The 18940-nt window shown below is 49.1% G+C and overlaps 1 protein-coding gene across 2 annotated transcripts in view; it reads right to left on the bottom strand.

Moving 5' to 3' along the window:
• The window catches only part of SNX20 (sorting nexin 20), a 17510-nt gene extending 3474 nt beyond the window's left edge, over nucleotides 1–14036 (bottom strand). The window contains exons 1-4 of one of the 2 annotated variants that reach the window (XR_002823206.1): nucleotides 13933–14036; nucleotides 9095–9236; nucleotides 7434–7585; nucleotides 4637–5352 (exon numbers count right to left, since the gene is read on the bottom strand). Coding sequence is in view for 1 of the 2 variants with exons in the window: in XM_023726923.1 (XP_023582691.1) it covers nucleotides 4684–5352; nucleotides 7434–7585; nucleotides 9095–9227 (954 nt within the window). In the remaining variant the exon portion in view is untranslated. Of the gene's footprint in view, nucleotides 1–2745; nucleotides 5353–7433; nucleotides 7586–9094; nucleotides 9237–13932 lie in introns of those variants that run through there. The other variant, XM_023726923.1, reaches the window with a different exon arrangement.
• Between the last annotated feature and the right edge of the window lie 4904 nt (nucleotides 14037–18940).

The following is an 18940-nucleotide window of genomic DNA, read 5'->3' as shown; positions in this document are numbered from 1 at the left end:
CTCCATCACCCCAGAACTAAAACAATTTCCAAGGCCAACTCTTCTGACAGGGATTGGACTGGACTGTGGGACATAAAGTGATACTTGTGAAGAATGTGCCTCTTAGACAAGTAGATACAAGAGACCAAAGGGGCAGCTTCTGTCCAGAGGTGAGAAGGGAAGGCAGACAGAGTTAGGAGCTGGTGGAATGTTCATGGGGAATCTGGTAGAGGGAAGAAGTGTGCTGTCGCAGAATGGGGTGAGGGGCTGGGGTCTTATAACAATGTATGTAAAAAAAAAAATTCTGTATGGGAGACTAACTTGAAATGTAAACTTCATTTAATTACAATTAAAAAAAAAAAAGTTCGACAGTTGGAATCTACCAGCTAGCTGCTCCTTGGCAACCCTATGGGGCATTTCTACTCTGTCCTGTAGGGTCGCTGAGTCGGAATCAACTGGAGGGCAGCCCGTCTGGTTTGTTTTGATACACTTTGATTCAGAAATCACACTGTTAGAAATTGCCTTAAGAGCACAAACACAGAAAAAGACATAAGGATCAGGATGTTTGTCGCAGTGTTCTATAATAAGGAAAATTCGGAACATTTCGGGACTGTTAAAATAACTATGGCGCATACGTTAGAATTCAATGAAACCATTAAAAATACTGTGGTAGAAGAATGGGTTATAGGGAAGTGTTCATGATATATGGTTAAAACTCTAAAAGTAGATTACAAAACAGTATGTTCAAGAACAATTTCTGTCCCAGGCTGCCCCGATGACAAGGTTTAAGTGCTTGAGTCCAACTCCGCATGAAGCTAGTCTGTTCTTGGACTTTAGATGATAAATTCCTCCCTTGCCAGGTCAATGTTGAGTTTCTGTCACTTGTAACCTAAAGGGCCTACAAACCCTAAATACAAGCTCCAGGCTGCTTCGCCTTGAACAAGTCAGTCACTGGACATGCGCGAAGCCCAGACATAGTGTGCAAGACGTCTTCTGAAAAGGCAGAGTCGGATGGCATATCAGGGAGGGGGCATCTGGGGCTGGCCCCTTTCTGGGCCCAGACATGGACCGAGGGTCCCCAGGGATCGAGGACCAGTGATTCCTGAGGAGGCAGCTGCTCTAGGACAAAGGTGATGTCAAGCCTGTTCCTGCCTCAGGACTGTGCTCTGCTTTCTCTCTGCCAGGACACTCCTGTGACTGGCTCCCCACATCCTCTCTGACCCCCTCAAATGGCTCCTTCTCTGAGAAGCCTTCCCTGACAGCCTGGCTAAGGGAGAGCCTTTGTCCCAGCTTCTGTTTGCTCTGTGAGTGGCTCCCATCTCTACGAGGGCAGGGACTGGGTCTGTTCTGTCTACTGCTGTGTCCCCAGCTGTTGGGTCTGGGACATGGTAGGAATGCCATCACTCTCTGTTTACTGAGAAAATGAGTGTAAGCAGAGAGCGAGGGATGAGGCCTGTGAGAGGGCCTATTGTGGGTGCAGACTGGGAGGGGGGCTGGTCCAAGGCCCCTTTGGGGGAAGGGCATTTTTTGCTGTTTTCAGGAGAGCAGAGCTAGATGGGCTGTGACACCCACCAGGTGACATGCTGCAGGTTCCAGTTCTGATTGATCCAGAACACTCCCTCCATTTGGGGGTCTTAACCTGATATCAGGGTGTGAAGTCAGGAGCTAAGTCAAAGATGGTCCGTCAAACCCAAATCAGGCCAAGGACTAAGAAGCTGGAGAGCCAGCAGGGCTGAGGTACAGGTCTTGGGGATTGGGAGACTGGGGCCATGGGGACAAGCAGCAGGGGGCAGAATTTCCAGGGTGCTTGGGACAGTGCAAAGACAGCATTGGATGACCCAAGCCATGTGGCCAGATACTTAATTCTTTTTGCAAATTTTCCACTACTTTGGAGACCTGGTAGCTCAATGGTTAAGAGCTCGGCTGCTAACCAAAAGGTCAGCAGTTCAAATCCACCAGGTGCTCCTTGGAAACCCTATGGGGCAGTTCTACTCTGTCCTATAGGGTCGTTATGAGTCGGAATCAACTCAACAGCAACGGGTTCATGCATAAATCCAAGCGAAGCCTCAGCTTGGTGATAAGGGGTCTCTAACACTTCTCTCTCTCTCCCCTCTCTCTTTAAGCAAAGGATGAACAGGCCTCAGACTCAGGCCCTGACTCAGGCAAAGGTCTAGCTGGGGTGTAATTACAGCTATAGGTTCTGTTGTGTTTATATTTTATAGCTACCTTCTAATTATAGCAAGTGATTCTGATTTTCCATTGAGGGTAGCAACAGGAAGTGTCTTTTTCAATAAATTTGCATAACTAAAAGGAGACTGCTTGAAAGAAGATGGTGGGCAGACAACAGAACAAGTGGTGGCATCATTGGGCCCCAAAGGGCAGGGGTGTGTGAGCAAGCAGGAGGATTGTGGGAAGGCAGTTTTTGGGCAGTTACCGGCTGCCTGAGTGGCTCAGCACATCCTGGTTCTTGAGCCCAGGAGAGGCCTGCTTGGGGACGCATTGAGCCCACCCCCTGCCACTGGCAGGTGGAGTTGGAACTGGTTTTGCTGCTCCAAGACAGGGTCACAGCTGGAGGAGGTCAGCTCATGAGCAGAACTAAGGGCATGCTAGGCCTTGGGGTCTGGAGCCCACCCTGAACTAAGCCTCCCACCCTGGAGCTGGGAAGTCTTGCCAGGCTGGCTGGCCCCTTCCCTGGCCTTGATGCTGATCTAGCACCCCCAGGTACAGCTGGATGCAAACCAAGATCATTCCGTCTGGCCTGCCTGCCAGAGCATATCACTTTGATGTGGACACTCTGGGTGTGGACCTGGCACTGTCCCTGTCTCACTGTATGGCCTTGAGGGAATCACCTCCCCAAGCCTCGGTTTCCCCATCTATAAGCAGTGGTGAGTGAGATGACCTTTAAAGGCCCTGTGGGTGAGAGGCCCAGGGACATATGCCTTCCCCTCTCCTCCCGCCCCAATGTGGGGCTTGATGAAGAATGTACAAGTTTCGAGTCAGACAGGCCTGGGCTTAATTTCCTGCTCTACCACTTGTTAACTGTGACGTTGGGCAAGTCACTTAAACTGTCAGGGTCTCTGTGTTCTTGTCTGTAGCATCTCTCAAGCAGAGCTGGGCTGGCGGTAATAGGAGTAAAGCCCCAGACATACAGTAGGGCTCTGAAAGTCCTAGGCTCCCTCTCAAAGTCTCCTTCTCCTTGAGTAAACTGAGAGACTTCAGGGCTTTCTCTGTCCAAAGGTGTCCATCCTACTTCTAAATTCCAAGACAGAGCCTGAGCCACTACAGTTGTTGCCACATGGTGCCGCTGTTGAACACATTCTGGTGTAGTTTAGTGAATGCTTATTCACTGCTGTGGTGATCCCTTTGCTGGGTCAGATCCTTGCTCAGTCACACTGGTGCCCCATATTAAGCTTCTCAATTTACAACCTGTTATTTCACACTGATAAGCTCAGACAGATGGTTTGAGTCTGCGGGGGCTTCCAGCCTCAGACACATATTGGGCCCAAACCAGCCTACACCACCAGCTCCGGGCCCTGTGTTGAATCGAGGTCATTGGTCTAGACTCCTCTTCACACTGGGGCCCTCGGTATCCTTTCCTGACAGCAGACCTCAGTCAAGGGCATCCTAACCCATCAGAGAGCTCCTAAGAACATTGCCCCTCAAAAGGGAAGGTGTTGAGGATTCCATTTCCTTTCTCTCCAGAGACTCCTTTGCATATCCTGCCCCACCTCCCTCCAGGGCTATGTCTGCATAATCTAGGGAGGCCATCTAAGGGACTGGTTAAAAAACCAGTTGCTGTTGAGTCAATTTTGCCTCATGGCTACCCCATGCGTGTCAGAGTAGAACTATGCTTCATAGGGTTTTCAACGGCTAATTTTTCAGAAGAAAAGTGCCAGGCCTTTCTTCTGAGGTGTCTCTGACTTGAACTGTTAACCTTTCAGTTAGCAGCCAAGCCTGTTAACCATTTGCGTCACGCAGTGACTCTATTTAAGAGACCCTTCCATTATAAATGAAAATCCACAACTAGGCAGCATGTGAATCTGTCTTAGCTAGAGAAATCGTTGACGACTTTCCTTGTTGACAACCTTGTATTATAGAATCTCATGACATTATTGCTTTCCAGCCAAATATCCTCCCACTCTTCAAAGGATGGAATACAACCCCCACCTCAGGGGAGGCTGTTCTGGGGACCAATAGGTGAGCTTTTGTTTTACCGAGTTGGGTGTACACGCTAAGAGGGAAGAGCTAGAATCCTTGGGCTAATGGGTGGGAAGATTTGTAAGCAATGTTGAACAGGGAGGAGTAAATGGAAAACACTCAGGACAGCTGTGGAGAGCTGTCTGAGAGGAAATGGATTAAGTTTGTTGACGATGTGCAATGTAAACCTGACCCCTAGCTTTCCACAAAAGCCTCGGTAAGATCAATATTACTCTCCAATGTTTTGGGAGCCGGGTTTGTGGTTTTGAGATGAAGTGATGGGCCTGGTCTCAAGGGGATGCAGGATGCAAACAAAATTCCAAGGAGGTTCAGTCAGACCTTTGCCAATACAGAGGAGGACACAAAGGACCAGAGAAGGGAAGGGGCTTGCCCAAAGTCACCCCGTAAGTTAGGACCCAAAATGGCTCTTCCCACTAAAAATGAAGCCCAAATAGCCCACCAAACAGTGGTGACCCCCAAGTCTCCAGCTCTTCTGGGCAGGCTGGCTCAGTATAGATACTCCCGGACCGTGAGTTCCTTCAGGGTGAGTCCCTGGGTGGTGGGCTTCAGGAGCTGGCGCTCCTCCAGTTTCTCTTGCAGGGACACGAAGTCCTTGCCCAGTGTGTAGGCCAGGCGGGCCATGGCGTCCAGCAGAGGAGCGTAGTACCGGTGGCTCTCCCGGGCCTGCAGGCGCTGCAGGGCCCTCTCGCCCGCGGCGAAGGCCTCCAGGGGGCGCTCGAGGTCACGGTGGCACACCAGCATGGCGCAGAGAGCTGGGACCACCATGACCGGGCAGTGGCTGGTCAGCTTCTCCTGCAGGGGCACCACACGCACCAGTATGTCCAAGGCGTTGGTGTACTGGCCGGCGCGCAAGCAGCCGAAGGCCTCCCTGAGCTCGGGCCGCGTGAGGAAGTCGATGAACTCGCGGGAGCGGCGCACGCAGCGGATGGCGTAGAGCAGGCTCAGGTATTCCTTGAAGGCCAGTTTGCGCTCACAGATCATCTCCTCCGTGAAGTTCCCCATCAGGTGCTTCTTGGGGAAGGTGACGTCTTCGATCTCTTCCCTGAAAATCTTGAGGAGGTTTTTCTGGAGCCTCTCGAAGTCTGAGTAGCGCCGTTCCAGGATGGCTTTGTTGCTGTCAAAACTCCCTGTCTGGATGACAACAATTTGGTACATCTGCAAGGCAAAGAGAGAAAGACTGACGACAACCTGGCAGAGGTTTGAAGTGACAGAGAGAGCACAGGCAAATAAAATAATGATGACGACGATTTAAAACAATACCCCGAAAATGGGTTGCCGTTATCTGCCGTTCTGCTGTAAATTGTCATGGGAATCGGCCAGACTACCAAAACGAATCATGACAAGAATTAACCCAAAAATACCAGACACAGCCGCATGGAGGTGTGCCTGGGAGAAAGAAAACAGGAACATGAGGTGCAGGGGGCCTGGGGTCTGTCTTGACTTTGCATTCTCAAAACTGGGCCTTGGTTTTCTTGAATGGGAAGCTTGGATTTGACCTGTGTTCTCCAAGTGTTGAACACTGGGAGATGGTTTCAGGTGGTGTACTGGTAATAACGTAGCAAGAAAATGAGTCCTTTTCCATTCTCTTTCCATGGGCATAGAGTCTACTGATTGAGGACAGAGATTCGTAGTAAGAAAAGGAGTCCTTTTCCATTCTCTTTCCATGGGCATAGAGTCTACTGATTGACGACAGAGATTCTAGAGCTGACTGCCAGGGTTCTGATCCCAGCCCCAGCACGGGCTAGCTGTGTGGTCAGAGGTAGGTAATTTAACCTCTTTGAACCTGTAAAATGAGAATAGTAACAGCATCTTCATTGGGTGAGGGCTAAATGAGTTAATACACACAACCACTTTGGAACTCTGCCTGACGCACAGTAAGCACTCAGTATTAGCCGTTACTACTATTCTGGTCCCAATTAAGGGAGGGAGGAAGGTTGAGTGTGGCCCATATATAGTCTTGTGTTATTGCTAAGCACTGTCAAGTTGGTTCCAACTCATGGCAACCCCATGTACAAGAGAAGAAAATGTTGCCTGGTCCTATGCCATCTTCACAATCATTGGTATGCTCCAGTCCATTATTTGGCCATTGTGTATTTTGAGTGCCTTCCAACCTAAGGGGCTCATCTTCCAGCACTATACAAAACCCATTGCTGTCAAGTCAATTCCGACTCATAGCGACCATATTGAACAATATTCTGTTGTGAGCCATAGAGTTTTCACTGGCAAATTTTCAGAAGTAGATTTCTAGGCCTTTCTTCCTAGTCTGTCTTTGTCTGGAAGTTCCACTGAAACCATGAGTGACCCCGCTGCTATTTGAAATACTGGTGGCATAGCTTCCAGCATCATAGCAATATGCAAGACACCACAGTACAACAAACTGACAGACGAGTGGTAGATATAGTCTTTAACATTCCCTACCACAAGCTAGGAGCCCTGGTGGTGCAGTGGTTAAAGTGCTCAGCTGCGAACCAAAAGATTAGTGGTTCAAAACCACCAGTGGCTCCGTGGGAGAAAGATGTGGCAGTCTGCTTCTGTAAAGATTTGCAGCTTTGGAAACCTGCTGGGGCAGTTCAGCTCTGTCCTATAGGGTCACTATGAGTTGGAATTGACTTGATGGCAGTGGGTTGGGTTTTTTGGAGAGAACAGTCCCCAAGCTTAGGGCTTTCTACCACACACAGTAACCAGCTAGCATCTATTTTATTTATTATTATTGTTTATTATGATGGTTAACCTTCCTTGTTTTTATTTTTCTAGTTTCCTTTTTTATGTCACAGGATACTGGTTTTCCATTTAAGGGATTTTCTTTTGAAATAAATGTGTTTTGTGTTTTTTACAAAAAGTGATCCAATTTAAAGAAAAAATACTAATAATGTCAATGCTACAGGGAGGTGGCAGACCCCATGAAGAAGGGACACAGATTACTGATAACATGGGATTAAATTGCGTGTTGTTTCTTGGATGTAGACTTTGTTGTCCCCGCTGGGCTATTTCCTCCTCAGGATCAGGGACCGTGACTTAGGTTCTCTAATCCCCACCATACCTAGCTCAGTGCCGAGCACATAGTAGGCACTCACAAAATCTCGCTTTCTGACCATTTTCTCCAGAAGAAGTCTGTGAGTTAAAGAGTGTGCCAACCCATTTCATGACTGGGAACGCTGAGACCCCACAGGACTTGCCCGGGGCCACAAAGGAGGCAGTGCAAGGGTGTGAAAGATGGTTTTTTGATCTTGGCCTACCACAAACTTGGAGGCCTGTCTCTCCTCAATGCGGGCCGATGCGATCTCAAAGAGCAGTTTGACGTGTTTCCAGTGGCATTTCTCGTTCCGCCAGTACTCCTGCAGCTCACGCGTGGTCATGTTGGAGTTGGGGCTCAGGCTGCTGGTGGTATCTGGAAGGACGGCATGCTTTGAGATTTGTGCCAGCCAGTGCACTTCAGAAGCTAAGGCTTGGGGAGATGGCTAGGTCTGCCTAGGATGGGACCTCAGAGTTCCTGAAGAGGGGGTGAATGTCCCCTACCCCCAACCCTTCTATTTATAGGCCCAACCAGGGCCATCAACCAGACCTCTGTGCCCAACCTGGCTGAGTCCACCCACCACCTGCAAGCCCAGATGGCCCACCATCTCAAGGTGCTTTCTTGGTTCTGAGAGTCTGCGGTATGGTTGTGTGGCATTGCCTGCTTCTGGCCTATGGATTGATATTGTGAGGTGCCATACTCCTGGGGAGTGGGACTATGGTTCGCTCATCTCTGCCCTCCCCACGACAGTGGCTCGGTAGTTGGCACCAGGGCTCCTTGAGCATGTCCCAGCAGATGTTGGAGGGCTGCTGCCTTCTGGGCTCAGCCTGACCGGCCCTGACCTCACTCATTTCCCACCCGCCATGCTTCCTGCCCCTGTCTCGTGCACAAGAGCCCACCTCTTTCCTTGCATGGACTACTCTAACAGTGTTTCTGAAACCTTTCATGAGCTCTGAGCCCCTCTGAGAATCTTGGGAACACTTAGGATCCCTTCTCAGCAAAATGTGCATGTGGGTTTGCATTTTATTTCAAGGGGTCATGGGTCCCAGAAGCCATTCTCCAATGTGTCCTTCAAGGGCCAGCCCACATGTGACTGCTACTGTCCCTCAGCGTTTGCGTAAGAGCCTCTCTGCTTGTTCCTTTGGCCTTTTTCATGACATTTCAAATTACTTTTCTATGATCTGTTTCTTCGCTGAACTTGAGAGCCAGCCTAATGTCTGACCTGTTCCTGCTTTCCGGTGCCCTGCGTAGGGCCTGGAACAGAGCAGATTCTCAATCGGCACTTCTTGAATGATTGCATGAATGAATGAATGAACGAGTGGCGATTTATTCCGAGAGATGGCACTGTAGCAGACGCTGTCGGTGCCCGGCCACACCGGCTCACCACTTAACGATGCCAGCCCATGCCACTAGCTACCTTCTGGAAGCACCTGCCACTCTCGGCCTGAGGGCTTTCTTGGGACATAAGAGCTTGCTCAAAAGCATCCCTCAGCCGATGAAGGATTTGGTGTATAAATAGCCTGGCTTTCTCGTCCCTCAGATGGGACATCTTTGAGATACGATCTATTCAGTCTCCCAAAGGCTCCTCATTAGGATTGGGCCCAGTTGCCCACAGCAGTAATCTGCTCGTGGACACTGTCTCTATACTGGCTACTTGCCCTTCCTTTCCTCACTTTCCCACCCCCCACAATGCCTCCCTATAATCATCTCCCAGATAAATGACTTGCACCCAAATCGTCATCTCAGTGTCTACTTTGGGGTAACCCAAGTTAAGAGAGCTGCCCAGCTAGAAGACAACATTGCATACGTTGAGGTGAACCACGTGCTTGCTTCAAATGTCTTCAAGCCTGTACACCCTGACCAAGCCCCACACTTCAAGCCCACCTAAGTGTCCTGCAGGTCCTGGGTTTAGGAGGTCTGGACCAGTGGCTGATGCTTCCTGCTTGGTCCTTGCTGCACACTGGGCTACGGGGTGCCCTGTCCAGCCAGGACTCCCAGGGTGCTCGGGACTTGCCATGCTCCAAGGCTGCCAAGGACACAAGAGAGATCAGTGAGTGCCCACTCATGGTAGGGTTCCTGTGGTTTCTGGGGAGCCTACGATCTGTGTCATATTCCCTGCTGGCAGGCAGAAAGGAACAGAAGGAAAGACAACAGCCTGCTGCTGAGCCCTCTACCACCAACCCAGTTGCCCGTCCAGTCGCCAGATTCTAAACCTGGGGCTGCCCTTTTGCACCCAGCATGGTGTGGATTGCTGCGCAGGTCACTCCCAGGCTGAGCAGATCCTTATTGTATTCTGATGATCCTTATATTATCGAGTTGAATTTTAAATGAGGTGATCCCAAGTGTGGTACGATGGATCACTTTGTGTGACCTTTCTCGCCATGGTCTTGTAACTCCCACCCAGATGACTGGGTGGAACTGTGCAGATAAGGTAATTGTGGCCCACCAAAGGGATTTGTCAGTTTTGCCATCCTGCTAGGATTGAAATGAGCTACCCCAGAGGCAGGAAAGAGGAGGCTCCCACCACCACCAAGGTAGAACAGCCAGGAGCTGAGAGTGTGTCCTCTGGACCCGGGATTCCTGCGCTGAGAAGCTCCTGGAACCAGGAGACAGAGAGAGAGAGAGAGAGTTGTAACCCTGAAGACGGCGGGAAGCAGTGGCAGGAGAGACTGGCAGTAGACCGTGCATTGGGCTTCCCAGCCCATGGACCAAGAAAGCTGAATGCCTGGGATGCCTCTGGGGACTTATTGGCAGGGGCTGAAAGAGCTTTGTAACACTTGCCTGAGCAGGGCAGAGGCAGGGCAGAGGCCTAGGGCCAGAGAGAGGTGTGCCTGCGTGCACAGCTGAGAAGAGGCTGTCCTGATGGAAGAACTGTATCCTGAGCATTCCTGATCCTGAACTGTAACCTGTTACTTCCCTAATAAACCCCATAACTATGAGCATGGTCTGTGAGTTCTGTGTGGCCATTGCAATGAATTATCGAACCCAGAAGTAGAGAGTGCCATGGGAGGGACGGTTGGTGTCAGAATTGGTAAAGATGGCCAAGAGGGGAGGCAAGTCCGACCTCTGCCCCATAGGAATCAGCCTTGGGCTGCTGATCTGGATTCTCCTTCCCCCTTATGAAGAAAGAGGTCTGACACCATCTCCATGCCATTTTTACACCAAGAGAAGGTAATGGCTTCAGTGATTACTTGGGAGAAAAATGCTGGCCTGTCCAGATGGATGTTCTAATACTCCATTTTATATTACATGTGTAATGAAATCCCAGTGTTCAGAGCAGGTGGATACTGGTATGGTTTTTTCCCGTCTGTCTCTTCCTCTCTATCTAAGCAAACATTTACAGACAGTTCACTATACCCACTTCATATCCATGTAGGCTCTTCACACACACTATTTTACTTAACACCCACAAAAAAATCTATCATTCCTCCCAATTAACAGATGAGGAAACTGAGGCTTAGCCCACAGCCATACAGCTGGTGAATGTGCCCAATGAGCAAAGCCTAACTGGTCCCACATGCTTGTTACATGCCAGACTGAGTACTCTGCCCTCGACACGGTCTCTCGCACGTGCTCCAACACTCTGGCTGATTGAGACTATTGTGATGTCCATTTTGCAATAAACGAACTGAGACTTAGAGTTGTCAAGATCAAGAGCTAGTAAATGATGAACAGGCCACAAACCCAGGCTGGGCTGACTGCAGAATCCTCTCCACCCTCCTCAGGGGTGGAGGGCAGGCAGGCCAAGTCCTGGGGTCCAATTTATGCAATAACTCTGCTTGTGACCCAGGTAAGGGAACCAGTTGACAAAGCACCTGGCAAGCTACTTAACTTCTCTGTGCCTCAGTTTCCTATAAAATGGTCATAATAATAGAACCCACCTTCATGAGGCTGGTGACAGGATTAAGTCAGACAGACCACGTACAACTGCTTCAGGGCGCAGCACATATCATAGTAATACGATATTATTATAACAGGGTATCTTAATTATCTAGTGCTGCTGTCACAGAAATACCACAGGTGGCTGGCTTTAACAAAGAGAAATTTATTGTCTCACAGTCTAGTAGGCTAAAAGTTTGAATTCAGGGCGCCAGCTCCAGGGGAAGACTTTCTCTGCTGGCTCTGGAGGAAAGTCTTTGTCTCAATCTTCCCCTGGTCTAGGAGCTTCTCAGCGCAGGGACCCTGGGTCCAAAGGGCGTGCTCTGCTCCTGCCACTACTTTCTTGGTGGTGTGAGGTCCCCCGTCTCTCTGCTCGCTTCTCTCTTTTATATCTCAGAAGAGATTGATTCAATACACAACTTAATCCTATAGATTGAGTCCTGCCTCATTAACATAACTTCCTCTAATCCTGCCTCATTACCATCACAGAGGTTAAGATTTACAACACATAAGATAAATACAGCAGATCACAAAGTGGTAGATAATCACACAATACTGGGAATCAGGGCCTAGTCAAGTCGACACACATTTTTAGGGGATATAATTCAATCCATAACATAGGGAATACCAGATAATATTCCTGATTATTATGATCCAACACGTGTTGGATTCAATACATGTTGAGAAATACTTGTGAAATAAATACTCTAATAAAGTGTAAGTTGGAATAGAATCAAACACATGTGAGACAAATTCAGAGCATGGGACAGTTAAAAAATTAGGTGTAGCTCAGAAGGAATGAGTAGCTAGGATACTGCTTAAATACAGAAATGTGAAATAAGGAGGCTGCAAGTTACCTCACATCCTTCCTGAGAGGATTCTAGGAAGCCACAAGTGAGCGCATGGTGCGGAACTGGGCCTGAACTCCCGTCTGCTGGATTCCAGGCCCTGTGCTGAACCTCTATGCTGACTATGCTCTAGAGAAATATAAGGCCACTGCTGCCCACACAGCCTCTACTAGTCCCTGGGTGTGGCCAGAACCTGTCCCTCGCTCCAGGGTGTTGGCCTCCTGGAGTCGGCCTGGCCTGGGGAGAGGTGAGGTCAGCTGGGGTCAGGAACCCTGGAGCATTCTCCAGGTGGCTCTGTGCAGTTGCCCAGTGACAGTGGTGGCCCTCCATCCCACCTCACTTTTGACAGATGGGAAATCCAGGTGTGAAGCAGGGATATGGCCTGGGACTATGCATGACTGAGGGCATGATTGTTTCCCTGACTTCATTTATCTGTCATCTCCCCTGGAGACCTAGCCTTCCATCCTGACAACTGTTGGCCCTTAGGTGAGCTATTTAATATCTCTAGGTCTTGGTTTTCCCACCAGCAAAGTGTGGTCCCAAGGCCTGTCCTGCTGATAAGATGATGGATAGCTAGGGACAGGTTCCCTACGTTCTGGTAGGTGCCCAGGCAAGATGGTGCATGGACCATGTGCTCTCTTGTCTAATGGACTTTTGGTGGCCGGATTCTTGGGGGCCATATTTTTTCCTGGGAGTACTCCTATGCACTTGCCTGAGTCAACTCATCTGTAAAATGGGCGATGGTGAGTGGCATTGGACTCAATAATACCAGCCCTTCCAACTCTGCTTTCATAATCAGGCAGCTGGCACCAGGTCAGAAGCAGGACGCTGTTTGCCCAGAGGGCCTGACCTGTAAGACCCCAGGAATGATGGCCTTGGCTGGACACTCCAGCAGAGACCTGGGGACGTTCACCATGAACCTAAGGCTTAGAATAAACACTGAATTCAGCAGCCAAGACCAGCTCCCTTATGAGTCCACTTAACGAGGAGCACGAGGGAAATGGTCAGGTATTAGTGCCCCTCACGGGGTCTTGGAAGCTTCCCATCCCTCCCCAGGCCTTGGTTTTCTCATCTGTGAAATGGAGAAAACAATCCTATGATTCTGAAAGCTCTTTGGGACAGCCACACATGGGTTCTGTGGGCCCTTCCGTCCCTTCTCAATACCCTCTTTAGCAAAGATTTCTAGACATCACGACAAAACACTACAAGTGTTGGTACTGCTGGCTTGGGGGCTGCACTTGGCCCAGGAGACAGAGCAGCTTCCCAGCCCCTCCACCACCCTGCTCCCAGTGCAGGCACAGTGATTCCTCTCCTGCTTCCCCTCGCCCACTCCCCAGGAGCCCTGCCCCCACCCTAGCCCTTCTGACGGGCAGACAGGGCGGCCTTCGGAGCCCACGCTGCCTTTCTGAGGGCTGCAGAGGCCTTTCATCCACCCAGCAGGGTGGAGAGAGAGGAGGCCCCCGGATACTGGATGTGCCAGCTGCCCCGGTGGGGAAAGGATAGTACCATGGACAACTGGATGCTCACCTGAGGAACCCTTGCCAAGGGCAGGGGCTAGAAAATGGGAGAGTGCATCAGAATCCCCCAGTGATGAGAGGTATGGGGGCTTGTTGAAAAGCAGATTTCCTGGCTCTTAACACCAGACAATCTGCTCTAGCACGTTGGGGGTGGGCCCTGGATTCTGCATTTTTCACAAGTTCCCCAGGGCTAGGCTGATAGAGGGATCCCCTGGCACCACTTTTTGAGAAACACAGGTGTTCTGACTTGTTCCCTAGTCCTAAGAGGGGTTGTGGAAGTTTCTGGCATTTTCAAAGGATTTGTGAAGTGTTGGAGGGGCAGGGACTGCTTCCTGCTGTGCCCAGATCTCTATCAAGAGTCCCACACATAGAGGCTGTGACTGCCCTGCCCCCACCAGGTACTGAGGAGGGACACGGGAGGAGGAGGCTCAGGCCACAGGGGGCAGAGGCCAGCGGAACTTGGAATTAAAACACTGACCTGAGGCCTGTGGCCCTGCGTGTGTCCAGGGGTCAGGGAGCAGCGTCACATTGTCACCTTCTGTGATTCGTTCCAAGCCCTGGTGAGCAGACAAATGGCTGCTGCTTTGCTAAGTTTCCTGTTTGAAAACAGGAAATGGGGTGAGTGAGCTGCTCCTGGTAGCCCTAGCCCATTGGCTGGTGAGAGCCGGTGGACGGACTTAACAGACAGCTTGCTGCACCTATTCCTCCTGCAGCGCTGCAGGGCAGGGTGGGGCCAGTCCTGCGGGTCTTGCCCTGCCTCACTTTTGGTGGTCTTGCAGTAGCATGGTTTTACCCAGAGAACTGGATAATCCCTGGCATTTGGGCAGCAGCTCTCAAAGCCCTTTAGCATTCAGTATCCCACCCTGTGAGACAGGCATGCTGGGGCCATCATCCTCCATTAACACATGGGGAAACTGAGGCTTGGAGAACAGAGCTGGTGGGATGCAGAACCAGCACCTTCAGTGGAAGGGTAGAGGGTGGGATCACAGCTCCCTGTTTGTTGCCCTTTCTCTGGGCAAAACTGCATCCAACACTACCAACAGGAAGTACCAGGGAAGCTAAACCCCCGAGCAGTGATGTGATTTCCAGCCACCAGTACTTACGGCCTGTTGATCGAAGGCAAGAGGCTGGGACAGGAAAGAAAGAGAACCTCATCAGTCTACCATGTGTGTCTTAGTTATCTAGTGCTGCTATAACAGAAATACCACAAGTGGGTGGCTTTAACAAACAGAAATTTATCCTCTCACAGTTTCAGAGGCTAGAAGTCCAAATTCAGGGTGCCAGCTCTAGGGGAAGGCTTTCTCCCTCCGTTGGCTCTGGGGGAAAGTCCTTGTCATCAATCTTCCCCTGGTCTAGGAGCTTCTCAGTGCAGGAACCCAGGTCCAAAGGATGCACTCTGCTCCCAGGGCTTCTTTCTTGGTGACATGAGGTCTCTCTCCTCCCTGCTCAATTCTCTCTTTTATATCTCAAAAGAGATTGACTCAAGATACAACCTGATCCTGTAGATTGAGTCTTGCCTCATTAACAAAACTGCCTTTAATCCTGCCTCATTAACATCTTACTGTTGTTAGGTGCCATCTAGTCGGTTCCCACTCATAGGGACCCTGTGTACAACAGAACGAAACACTGCCCAGTCCTGTGCCATCCTCACAATCGTTGTTATGCTTGAGCCCATTGTTGCAGCCACTGTGTCAGTCCATCTCATTGAGGGTCTTCCTCTTTTTCACTGATCCTCTCTACTTTACCAAACATGATGTGCTTCTCCAGGGACTGGTTCCTCCTGATAACATGTCCAAAGTATGTGAGAAGAAGTTTTGCCGTCCTTGCTTCTAATGAGCATTCTGGCTGTACTTCTTCCAAGACAGGTTTGTTCATTCTATTACAGAGGTTAGGATTTACAACATATAGGATAATCACAACAGATCACAAAATGGTAGACAACCACACAATACTGGGAATTATGGCTTAGCCAAGTTGATACACATTTAGGGTGCACATTTCCATCCATAACGTTCCACCCTTTGGCCCCCCACAAAATTTATGTCCTTGCCACAAGTAAAACATAACCCCATCATATCATCCCAAAAGTCTCAACTCCAAGTGTAAAATTTCATCTTCTGCAAAATTCATCTTCATCTATGAAATCTAGAATTCAAGTTATCTGCTTCAAAGGTACAATGGTGGAATAGGCACAAGGTAGACATTCCCATTACAAATGGGAGAAATTGAAGGGAAAATAGGCACCAAGCAGGTCAGCAGAACAAATTATATTAGCTCTCAAGGCTTGAAAATAATCCTCTGTTTCTGAGACCATTTAGGCAATGGCCTTGCCCTCCCTACTCTGAGTGTTGACCACACTCTCTGGACGCTGGCTGGAAGCCCCTTAGTCCTGGGCTTCAGCTCAGCCTTCCAGGCCCACTGGAATGGCAAGTCTGCTCCCTTGGCTTTGGGTGGCTCCCTTCTCCTAATCCATCTTAGTGGCAACCCTACCACCTTGGCCCCAGCAGACCTTGTTTTTCTTCCCCTTGGGTATGGCAGCCCTGCCTCCTCAGCTTTGGGCTGCAGATCTGGTCCCATCCTGCTGGCACTTGTGGAAGGCAGCCCCATACTCTGGAACCGAGCTGGTGAAGATCTGACTCTTTGAAACCTAGGAGGCCATGATTCCACCCTATGAGACACATCAAGCCATGGTTTCACCCTTTGAGATCCCAGAGGTTGTGGACCTACCCTTTGAGATGGAGGCACCTCTGCTTCCTGTGCTCTTTGTCTCTTCAGCTTCTGTTTCCTGGTTCTTTGGCCTCTTGGCCCCTTAGTCCCCTGGGAGCTCAGGCCTCTTGGGCAGACCCAGCATCTGCCCTGCTCGGCAAGTGTTAACAAAGTTCTTTAGACCCACCAGTAAGTGCCAGGAAGCAGCCCCCTCCTCCAGTAAACCTCCGCTGAGAGGCACTCAGCTCTCTCAGTGTGCAGGTAGGCAAGCCTAGCTCCACCAGTAAGTGTCCGGAGGCACCCCATTCTGCCAGGAAGCCTCCTGCCTGAAAGCCCTCAGCTCTCTTGCTCCCTGGGTCGCTCCCACACTGGCTCATGCCAATCTCCTGGTTCTGCTGCTGCCATTTTTCTGCTGCTGCTGCTTCTCACTGTCTACGCTGTCTCTGGGGTTACAGCTCTCCTCACTTCCTTCTGAGCCCCCACCAGATCTGACTCTGATGTCCATAATTCCACCAACAGTCTCTTCAAGGCAATCTAGGCTTTTACTATTAGACACTTTAAAACTCTTACAGGGTCTACCCATTCACAGTTTCAAATCTGCCTTCACATTTTAGGCATCTGTTACAGCAGCACCCCACTCTCCTGGTACCAAATTCTATCTTAGTCATCTAGTGCTGCTAAAACAGAAATACCACAAGTGGATGGCTTTAACAAACAGAAATTTATTCTGTCACAGTTTCAGAGACTAGAAGTCCAAATTCAGGGTGCCCCCTCTAGGGGAATGTTTTCTCTCTCTGTTGGCTCTGGGGGAAGGTCCTTGTCATCAATCTTCCCCTGGTCTAGGAGCTTCTCAGCATAGGGACCCTGGGTCCAAAGGATGCACTCTGCTCCCAGTGCTTGTTTCTTGGTAGTATGAAGTCCCTCTCCTCCTTACTCGATTCTCTCTTTTATATCACAGAAGAGATTGACTCAAGACACAACCTCATCCTATAGATTGTGTCCTGCCTCATTAACATAACTGCTTCTAATCCTGCTTCACGAACATCATAGAGGTTAGGATTTACAACACATAGGATAATCACATCAGATCACAAAATGATGGACAACCACACAATACTGGGAATCATGTCCTAGCCAAGTTGATACACATTTTGGGGACACCAATTCAATCCATAAAAATGTGTCTCTTCCCCTTCATCAGCCTGAGACCAGAAGAACTAGATGGTGCCCAGCTGCCACCAATGACTGCCCTGACAGGGAACACAACAGAGAGTCCCTGATCGAGCAGGAGAAAGGTGAGGTGCAGAACTCAAATTCTAGTAAAGAGACTAGACTTAATGGTCTGAATGAGATAGAGGAACCCCAGAAAGCATGGCCCCCCAGTTCTCTATCAGCCCAGAACTAAAACAATTCCCGAGGTCGACTCTTCAATCAAAGATTAGACTGGACTGTGGGACATAAAATGATACTCGTGAAGAATGTGCTTCTTGACTCAAGTATATACATGAGACTAAATGGGCAGCTTCTGTCCGGAGGTGAGATGAGAAGGCAGAGAAGGTTAGGAGCTGGTAGAATGGACATGGGAAAACAGGGGTGGAAAGGAGGAGTGTGCTGTCACAGTATGGGGAGAGCAATTAAGGTCACATAACAGTGTATGTATAAATTTGTGTATAAGAGACTAACTTGAAACATAAACTTTCACTTAAACTACAACAATAAGCAACATAAAAAAAAAACAGAAAAATGTGTCTCTTCCCAACCATGATCGCCCCCTCCCCATTAGAGGTAATCACAGTCCTGATTTGTACAGGACTCACCTCCTTACTTTTCTTTATAAATTTACACCTATGAATATATCCCACAACAATACAGTTTACCTTTGCTTGTTTTTAAATTTTATATTCAGTGAGTCATGCGTACTGTTTGTACTCTTTGGTGTTTTGCTTCTTTCATTCAACATTATGCTTATAAGATCTATTAATATTATTCGTGTAGCTGGAGTTGGTTCATTTTTTTATTGTTATGTTGCTACATTATCTGAAGACATCACTACTTAATCTTTTTTTTTTTTCTTGGTGGTGCACATTTGGGTGACAGCCCAGTTTTGGCCATCATGATTAATGCTGCTGGAAATATTCTTACGGATTTATCCAAGGCGAAACTGATGGATCTTGGAGTGTGAATGGCTTCGACTGTACTAGATTATGCCAAACTCTTTTCCAGAGTGGCTGTACTATTTTGCCTTCCTACCAGCAGTGAGAGTTCCAGTTACCCCACATCTTCACCAACACTTGGTATTACCAGTATTTTTTATTGTAGCCATTCTGTTAAGTGTGCAGTAGTATCTCATCGTGGTTTGAAGTTGCATTTCTCATGATTTTGACCATCTTTTCATGTGCTTATTTGCCACCCATATATCCACCCTCTTGGGTGAAGTGTCTGTTGAACAAGTCCATTACTCTTTTTTTTTTAAGTTTTAACTTTTTTTTCCCATACAAAGATTTATACATACATTGTTACGTGACTCTAATTGCTCTCCCCATACTGTGACAGCACATTCCTCCTTTCCACCTCTGATTCCCCATGTCCATTCAACCAACTCCTAACCCTCTCTGCTTTCCCATCTCACCTCCAGACAGAAGCTGCCTGTTTAGTCTCTTGTATCTACTTGAGCTAAGGGGCACACTCCTCATGAGGATCACTTTATGTCCCACAGTCCAGTCCAATCCTTGTCTGAAGAGTTGGCCTCAGAAATTGTTTTAGTTCTGGGCTAATAGAGA

Source organism: Trichechus manatus, unplaced genomic scaffold (genome assembly GCF_000243295.1).
Source record: "Trichechus manatus latirostris isolate Lorelei unplaced genomic scaffold, TriManLat1.0 scaffold00014, whole genome shotgun sequence".
Classification (NCBI taxonomy): Eukaryota; Metazoa; Chordata; class Mammalia; order Sirenia; family Trichechidae; genus Trichechus; species Trichechus manatus.
This window is presented reverse-complemented; position numbering and strand designations above follow the sequence as displayed.